Here is a 9,688-nt window from a genome sequence, read left to right as displayed (position 1 = left end):
ACATTACTCTCAATTCCCAAAGACTTCAATTTACGCAACAACCGCTCATGTGGGACACTGTCAAATGCCTTGGCAAAATCGAGGTACACTGCGTCTACTGGCTCCCTTTCGTCCAGCAGGCGGGTCCATTCGTTCAGAGTCGACAAGAGGTTATTTAATATTTAAAGTAAGATGATGTCACGGCCCACGGGCTTGTTACCGACGGATGGCTTAATCCGCGGCTGATTGGTGGTCATCCTGATCCGGAAATATGCTAGGCGTTCCTTTCAAGGCTGATTGGTGCACAAATTTAGTGGTGCGCGGCTGCGTACCCGGTCGTTAATAATTCCACGGTCGGACCGGCTGTGAGGCATAAACCTTAGCACAGAGAGTATGACTAGCTATGAAAACAGCGCGACTGAGAGGAGCTTGGGGGACGTGGAGCAAATGTGCGCGTTAGGAATGGTTGTTTCCGACACTTGCACTCACAACGGAACTGCAAGGATCAATGATTCTGGTAATCGAAAAGTTTGAGTGCAGTGATGTTAACTGATAGATTTGAATTTTCTATTTCCTGTACTAGAAAGTTTGTCAACGCATGATGTAAACTTGAATTTACTAGTTTAATGTGAAACGTGCCAGTCTTCAGTAATAATGCCTAAGACGCTACGTTCGCAACCTGACTAAAAGCAATTGCCGATCACTAATAAAATGATAATAATGAAACCACATAATCAACCGTTTGAATTTATTTAACCTAAGCAAGGTTTACGATATTGATGAAAGGTAAAAAAAAGATGGCTAGAAATTTTTGAACATTAATCCAGAAAGCAGAAAGTAGTTCAATTATTTGCAACTAAAACGAGATTTATTGCCAGCAGTAGAAGAATTGAAATTCAAGTAAATGAAATCGTCCGTTTTTCCAAAACTTCCATTCGAGCAGCGTAAAAATAGATGTAAAAGAACTAATGCCTGACTATCCACCTTGAAGAAATTACTAAAACTACAGGCACATCTCCAAAAATCAATTACCGCAATACTAAGACAGCTACAAATTTATTGAGAGCAAAAACCAGGAAAAACGCATCAGGTACAGGAGCAGCGCAATAAAACATGGTTTCATTCCAGTCTGTTGTAACTAAATAATTCTAATTTTTGGCAAATATTAGAAAAGAAAATTAAGTAAGTTGCCAATCACAACCTATAACAGCAAAATTTCGATTCTCCCCCTACAAAATCACTTAATTAAAAGAATGCACTTCACAGTTTGAACCGTCAGAATCACATTTTTATTAAGGAGATTACTTTTTTCTCAGCAGGTGTTGAGTGAGGAGTATGACAAGTTCATGCATACGTGAAAACATTACTTGAATGATACAGTAAGATAGAACACAAGGCGTCTGGGTTAGCTAGAATCCTCTCACCGAAACATCTTCAATAAATCACACAACAGCAACGTACCGGGATGTGATTGATCTATCCAAATCATCGCTTTGCAGCTGCAACGTTTATAATGTTGTATATTACGTGCTATTTCTGCCTTAATTCTTTGAAGGTGCTGATGTAAATGGGAACATTGTCGCGGTAAAATTAAAAATTTCTTAGAGGACATTTCGAGCAAAAATAAAACTTTTTCACTATCAACTGTAGATAAAATTGAGTAAAAAATCGATCGTTACACGACTTCTAAAACATATCGCGCGAAATATTTCATAGGAATTTAGAAAGCAGCTACAAATTATTCAGGTTATATTCAACCTTAATTACTTGTAAACTTCAGAAGATTCAACTCGTGACTTTCAGTTACTGGTAATTTAGGATGCACTTAATTTTCATTGAGATGCACTTCCCCGTCAGTACTAAGGAGGTCGCAATGAAGTTTCACCTTCAGTGACTTAAGCCTACCAGCAAGTCACATCTCGAGGCTCAAGACAGTCCATTAAGCCAGGATCTGCAACACAAAATTTTTATTGAAAACAAATATTGAAATAAACTGTGAGTAATATGTAGATTTCTAGCGTGCACCACTACTAGCAGCTGGAGTAAGATCGGCCCGTGAGAGTAACATTCAACATTGGCCCAACGTTATAAAAAGTTTTGTTGTGATCTAGTGTAAACATGTGACGATTGGATCAAGCCAAAAGTGCTACCCATCCAGTGATGCATGAACTAGGTCGACAACTCATAACATGACCACACTAGAGCACAACAAAACTTTTTCCACCATTAGGCTAATGGTGTCACTCAAGGGCCAATCTCACACCAGCTGATGGCAAGCCTTTTGAAAGTACGAAATTCATGGATAGTTACCATCATAGCTGTATTTGTTCTCAAAAATTTGTGCATGAATAAACATGCCCAAAACAAGGGCATGAATCTCATCAGTTCCATTTTCAATTTCAAACATGTGACGAGCTTTATTCACTGAGATAATAAGGCAGTCGACGGTCTTTAGAATTCAATAAAATGAGATTCAGATGAAGAAACGGTGAACAAAAACTTCAAGTCTCGTTACGCTGACTTACGTACCTCCTTCACGGTCTTCTTGATGAACTCCTTTTTGCTTGTCAAGTCCAGTCCACTGTACTCGTCAGTAACTTCCTGGTAGACTTTCTTCATAGTAACCTCCTCAAGGTTTGCTGTTTTTATGTAAGCTGTGATGAACTTCTTGAGATCAGCATTCTGCGAGGGGAACATGGATGAAATGAATGGGAGCAACGTGGCTCATTTTAAAAATGAATAACAAACTAACATCCTAACTTGAAAAGAGAAACTATTTTAACGATTGTAATTCAAATCAGCACGAAACTTTTTCATTTTTTTTCATTGACATGAAAATAATTTGTATGGCATGTTTTAAGAGGTTTATTGAGAGGTTATTGATCTTAATGTTCAATGAGACTGAGTAAACATGTAATATCTGCATGAAACACTAAACATCTTAAATATTGATGAGAGACTGATTGAGCAAGGGAAATTCTATCATTGCCAAATTAGTATGGAGCTAAGGATGAATATTCACCGTAGGCACAGGTTTCTTCTTTGGATGAGGTTCTTCTGCAGGTTTCACTTCATCTGAATCCCCTTCACGCAATCTCTTCTTCTCGATGGCCTTAGGCTTTTTGGGGGCGATAGGTTTCTTGGGGGCGATAGGTTTCTTAGGGGCGATAGGTTTTTTGGTGGCGTTAGATTTCTTGGTGGCATTAGGTTTCTTGGCTGCTTTCTTGGGATTCACTTCAAGCTCATTATCACTTTTGTTATTAGTTTCCACATTAACATTTTTTCCTTTATTAGCTTTTACAAAGTCATTTTTATTTTCCTTTTCTTCATCATTACTGTCCATTTCTTCCTCCTCCTCATATTTAGCGTTACCATCTTCACTCGCTTCTTCTTCTTGGCTATCAGATTCAATTTCATTTTCTTCACTATTTTCTTCCTCTAATTCCTCTTCTTGGCCTTCATCATCTGAACTTTCAATCTTCTCTGCCTTCGTAGTCCTTTTGACTGCCTCTACTTCCTCCTTTTGGCCTTCATCATCTGAACTTTCAAGCTTCTTTGCCTTCTTAGTCCTTTTTAAAGGAGTCCGTTTAGCATCATCTACTTCCACCTCTTGGCCTTCATCGTCTGAACCTTCAATCTTTTCTGCCTTCTTAGTCCTCTTTAAAGGAGTCTTTTTGACTTTCTTCTCAACTTTCTTCTTTGGTTTTCTTTGACGCTGAAGAAAATGAGTGCAATTATTATGAAGCAGAAAGAAACAGTACCATTTTTTCATAAGATTTGAGCTATGAAGAATTTTTCATGGAGGAAATTTCTATAGCTGCCTGCCCTTTAAAAACCCACTTCAATTTTAGTTTTAAAAAGCCACTCATTAAATACATAATAACAGGTACTTCATTTTTTTCTATAGCCATTCAATATTAAGTTCATTTTAATTTTCTTCATTTCAATTAGTGCGGTTCTAATCATTTTTGCCACATCATTCATTGGAAGGCAAATAAATGTCACAAAGTTGAGAACACCAATATCAATTCCTTTGTTAATCTTATTTGCATGATGTAGATTTTTATAAAGAATATGAAATGTGAATTTTTTTATTTAGCTTACTGGTAAGAGTAACTAGAAGCTCAAACCTAAAACTTTTTGAGCATATGCAGTAGTGGCTGTCCCATATAGGATAAAATGTTCTAAATGGTGCATCCACTTATTCAAATGTTTTGAAAGACGAGCTAGGAAGCATTTCTTTTAGAACATAATTAAACAATTGTAAGTAAACACAAAAAATATCTTCCAAACATAAACAAGTAGAATGCTCTGGCTGCTTACTAAAATGTTGAACTTGGAAGGAGGAAAACATATATAATTTCAGCAAACTAAGACAATGTAAGCTTGGCTAAAAGAATCACAGACATCTAAATTATATCATACTGCAGACATATTCACAAACCTTTTTGCTTTTTCCAAGTTCTACAAGGGTGGGCTTTAGAAGAAAAGTTGCGAGTCGATGCACTGAATCCTCCTTTCTTGAAAGTAGAGGCAGCCCAAGGATATCAAAGATGAATGCCAAGCTTGGTCTTACTTTAAGCCTGTAATTTGAATACATTTTCAAAACAATGTCCGCAACAGGATGTAATTGAAATACCAGGGCAACAAAAAACATCATCAAATCTTCATAAAAGGATGCTAGGGTTTTTTATTTTGTGGACAAGAAAGAAATAAATCAAATCTCTTCTCCAGCTCAACACAAGAACTTTTTGAGAGATCAATAATCTAGAAAAGTAATCAGCTTGAATTCAGAGAGGACTATTGAGAGAAAAATGGGAAGTATCTTGGCATTACAGAATTTCTCAGGATTGTAAGCAAATGTAAGAAAATAGATAAGTAATATAAATGCAAATCTCACCGGTCAATTTTGGTCACAAGTGTTTTGAATTGATCATCTTCTTCAGTAAAATCAAAGCCTTTGAAGAGGCGCAAATTTTTCTTCACATTAATTGCTTTTCCGGGAAATGAGTACACAAGTGCATGTAAACTTTTGAGTTCAGCTGCTTTAGTATTCTGAAAATAAAAAAATTATTATCAAGAAGTAAAAATGGAATAACTTAATATGGCTTGATTATCACTTCACCTACATAGAAAAAGACAAGTCTTGAAAGTGTATAACATTCAATATTCCTTAACATTTCATAAGATGGATTGGAATATTTATTATAGCTTGGAAAAGAAGCCAACTTCAAATGAATGAATATAAAAATCCAAATAACAGTATGTAAGATTAAAAATTAAAATTAAAAATTATCAATAATGAATATGTAGATGGAAATGATTGTAGCCAGTGCATCATCCTAGCACCCATTGCATATCATTTCAGGTGTTGTGTTGAATTGTAATTACAATTCAAGTGCATAACTCACATTAATTTGCAGGCTGATATGAGGGCTGTCACCAAATGCAACACCTGACCCTCCATCTGTTACGACAGTTTTGGGCTTAGAGGACAGTGTGGACTCGCAAACATAGCTAACCACGGGTTTTCTTTCCCGCTTGCCGTTTGCCACTGCTTCCTTGTTATCCATTGTGATCCTCGAGTCTGGAACAAGATTGAGATTCAAATTGATTGCAAACATGGATTGTTGAAAAAATACTGCATTATTTTCAACTGTAGGAAACTTGCTTGTGAACTGATGCTTTGTACAACTTAGCAGCTATGCATGGGAACATCATCAGGATAATTCTTTTCATAAGATTAGAAAAGATTGCAGTCTGGTCAATGACCAGGCAGACAGGTCTCTTAGGCAAAATTGACTCCTGAAGACTCACAGGACAGAAAATTTCAACATTTTTATGGAGAATATGACAAAACAAATATCTATCACAAGCTATTTCATCATTATACAGCATGTATATAAATTTATATCTTAGAAATTTGCACTGCTTAAAATCAGCAAAACAGGCTAAAAAACCCAGTCATTATAGGAAAAGTAGATATTTTCCAGCAATAATTCAAAGTGGAGCATTGGAAAACATCTGATTTTGGAAGCATATATATCTGCCTAAACCCTAGTTGGCAAACAAGAACATCTTTTATTACCGAGTTGACATTGCATTGTAAAAAAAGAATTAAGGCTTTGCATTTAAAAAAATTATAAATAGGTACAGGTACCTATAGTTCTATACTAAAGACAATATAAATGATAGGAATGCAACCAAGGCTGCAAAGGAAAATGGCATTTATTTCGCTGCATGATATTTACATATCTGCCAGTGTTATGATATTGCCAAAATTCTATCACAATTCTACTATAATTCTATCATCAATTGCAGCACCTAATAGGAAAAAGTAGAATATTAGATGCATCAATATGCCTGTTCAAACTCAATCCATGCTTTTTGGGTAAACAAGTTGGCACCAATTCCACAGAATGCCTAACATATCAATTCTAATATAAATGAATTCTGCCATGCAGCACAATCCAGGAAACAAAATAGGGTAAACACACCATATTCCAACACTTTAAGGACGTTTTAAGGTTTGTGACGTTTCATCATTGCGCCAGCAATGATGAAGCGTCACAAACTGTTGCCATATTTATTTAGAAGCCTTTAGAATTGAAAATCCACAAATCGCTGAATTCCAACGCTGTGTGTGTCTGTGTGACTAAATTTGGCATATTGTGAGACAAATTATGATGTATGGTGCTTCAAAACCGTAATTCGTAATTCTGACGCCCTGTGTGAGCTGTATTGGAATACGACACAGCTCGCAACGAGCTGTGTGTGTCCAATTTCGAGCTGTATTGGAATTAGTTTTCAACTGTCTCTCAACTTAATCATCTATTAATTTATTTACCACTAAAAATCAGCATATACAAGAATACTTAAAGGATTCTAATATATTCACAGACTTATCTGAAAGTCTCAAACCATAATATTCTTTCTACACAAAGTTTATCCCTATTTGGTAGAGCAAAGTCAACTTTGAATCATTTTTTTATCAACTTTGACACATTTTTCGATGTTCTTACTGGGTGACGTGGAGTCGTGGACTTTCGCTCTGAGGATCTCAACATTTTCCTGCCAAACATAGTGTTTTGCATAAATCTGGCAAGCAATAGTATGACGTCACTATTTCAACCATCTAGGCCTATGCAAGCGTGGAACTAAGACAAAGCTTAATATAAAGGAAAAAGTTGAAAAGTGTTGGAATTACCCACAATGTCGGAATATGGTGCATTTACCCCACTGGATCTTGCCACAAATTGCCACAAAATATGACATGACCATATCTCTATAATTTTAATGAACAAGGAAAGGAAGTGTCAATCAAATTTTATTTCAATTTAATTAAAAATTTGTCACATTGGAGCCCAGGAGCCACAAAATTTCAGAAACAAGTAGGAAAATTCCAATCCTGCGACCTGCGCCAATGCAAGTGCTCAGAGCCTTGTCCTTGTGTAAGCTATAAATTGGAATGCTGGATTAATCTGCAGATAGCAACACCATCCTGATTCCTGGGTAATGGGTCTGGCCAATGCAACAAATGAGTAAAGTAGCCTAAGTTAAGTAGGTTCACTAGGCTGGATACCAGAATTATCATGCATAAGAAAGCTGTTAAAATCTAGAGCATAGTGACAAACCAGAGATTTTTTAGAATCAGTTCACTTTTAATTTCCTCATTTACTCAAGATTTAAACCAATTTCTTATGTATGATAATGCTGGTATCCATGATACTTTGCTTGTTTACTTATAGGACTCAATTTGGATTGCAGGAATAATGCTTGATAACAGGTTGGATTTTGGATTACACTCATTACAGGAAGATTGCTGCCCTAGAGTAAATGAGGAAATTAAAAATGAACTGCTTCTAAAAAATCACTGGTTTGCCACTAAAGGCCCGCCCACTATGATCAGTATGATGAATCATGCCACACTCAGGATGATGTATGTTTTCGGTGAATTTTCCCGCGCATTTTCACTTTTTTTAAGCCATTGCTGTGCACAGTTGATGCAATGTAATGAAAATTGATTCTCTTCGCACACGTATTCGCGCAATACCGGCCATCAATTCTACGTCGCGCTGCCGGGAACGAGCAGTTTGTGGAGGAACAGACGCAATACTCAGTACAGTATGCCACTATGCCTTCAATTATCTTTCAATAATATATGATTTTTCTTGATACAGAAATTTGGTGAATGAGAAATCTAGAACTTTATTGTAGAAGAAATTTTCTCCAAAGTCATATGGCAACACTGAACACCGTCTGTTTACATTTCGTATGTATAGTAGCCTCAGTTTACGATTAGGTACCGTACGTTCCGTATCCGACAAGCGGAAGAGTCAGAAGTAACCCGGACATGTCTTACATTTTATTATTGTCAGTTCGACTCGCGTAGTTGATAAACTTTGATCTTTGATGACCAACAAAATATAAGTAATGATCTTTATTTAATTAGAGCCGCGTTGCCGCGCGTCCATATTTAAACTATTTTAGCTTTCTAAAGTATGGCGCACGGCGCATTTTTTTACCAGCATAGTACGGCGCACCGCGCAGGTCGTTAAAATGACAAAATAAATTCTCGCGCACCTGGCACATCTTCCTGACCATGGGACATAGTGACAAAGCAGAGAGTTTTTTAGACTCTCTTCACTTTTGAGTCCTATAAGTACTAATAGACCAGTAAAGTATCATGGATACCACTCTGTCCACTCATACCAGCATTATCATACTTAAGAAATTGGTTCAAATCTTGAGTAAATGAGGAAATTAAAAATGAACTGATTCTAAAAAAAGCTCTGGTTTGCCACTATGCCATGGGAATTGGGAATCATGAAGCCTTGAAGGGGATTTGTAATTGTACCTTTGGCTCTTAACATATAATGCCTTAGAGCTTAGTATACCTACTCTGCCCTTTAGCAGGCTTATGCACAGAAAGGAGGATGAAATATATGCTGGGCCTGCTGGCATAAATCTCTACTGGTGTACTTATAGGCTATAGCTGGAGTTAAAGGGCTCAAAATTTAACTTGAGGAAGCGTCTAAAAAAACCTCTCTGCTCTGTCAATATGAGTATGACTAGAGCCTGGAGGTGACATCACTGACGTGAAATACCTCACGAGCAAAGTCCGGAAATAAAATACACAGAAACAGCTCAACACACACTTACACAGAACCGCTTCAAACTAATTTTTTTCTTTTGTCACTTTCTGAAGACTTGATTCTTCACTCACCAAACGTCTCGACGGGTTTAAACAGTACTTACTTGGTTACTTGGTTAAGATGAGGCGCGTCACCGACTGAAGTATTGGCGCCCCCATTCAGCATCTTCGTGGATTACTAAATGTTGTCAAGCATGTTGGTGTCTTGGAGGTACTTGATAATTCCAGTGCACCCACTTGCAATGTGGTTCATCTGCTGGCACTTGTAGCACCTAAGTGGGGCCATAACAAAAGGTCTCACTGGATATCTCAAGTAGTCTATGTTGACAGCTTCAGGGAGCTCCCTTCCCTCAAAGATCACCTTCACTGCAGATGACTCTGCACGTATACCCAGGCGATGGCAAGGGAGACGCACCATCTCTCTGATCTTCACGAAGCCTGCCCTGGCTGACTCCAGAAGTTCTGAGACCGAGACTGATGGGTGGATTGGCCCAATCACTCCACTTATGCAAGTGTCAGTACCAGGTTGAGAGAAGGCAACTTGCCATGTCCCTA

At 37.3% G+C, this 9,688-nt stretch overlaps 1 protein-coding gene across 1 annotated transcript; it reads right to left on the bottom strand.

The window, feature by feature from the left end:
* Positions 1-713: 713 nt before the first annotated feature.
* On the bottom strand, positions 714-9,226 carry LOC108679675 (protein DEK). Its single transcript, XM_018168366.1, has 7 exons — positions 9,206-9,226; positions 5,391-5,566; positions 4,880-5,034; positions 4,424-4,562; positions 3,002-3,694; positions 2,509-2,661; positions 714-1,930 (listed from the first exon to the last, which is right to left on the bottom strand). The coding sequence occupies exons 2-7, from the start codon at positions 5,550-5,552 to the stop codon at positions 1,919-1,921; spliced, it is 1,314 nt and encodes a 437-aa protein (XP_018023855.1). The 5' UTR covers positions 5,553-5,566; positions 9,206-9,226; the 3' UTR covers positions 714-1,918.
* Positions 9,227-9,688: the final 462 nt, after the last annotated feature.

This window comes from Hyalella azteca, unplaced genomic scaffold (assembly GCF_000764305.2).
Source record: "Hyalella azteca isolate HAZT.00-mixed unplaced genomic scaffold, Hazt_2.0.2 contig17671, whole genome shotgun sequence".
In the NCBI taxonomy this organism is placed as follows: Eukaryota; Metazoa; Arthropoda; class Malacostraca; order Amphipoda; family Hyalellidae; genus Hyalella; species Hyalella azteca.
The sequence above is the reverse complement of the archived record's forward strand: the minus strand, read 5'-3'. Positions and strand labels throughout refer to the sequence as shown.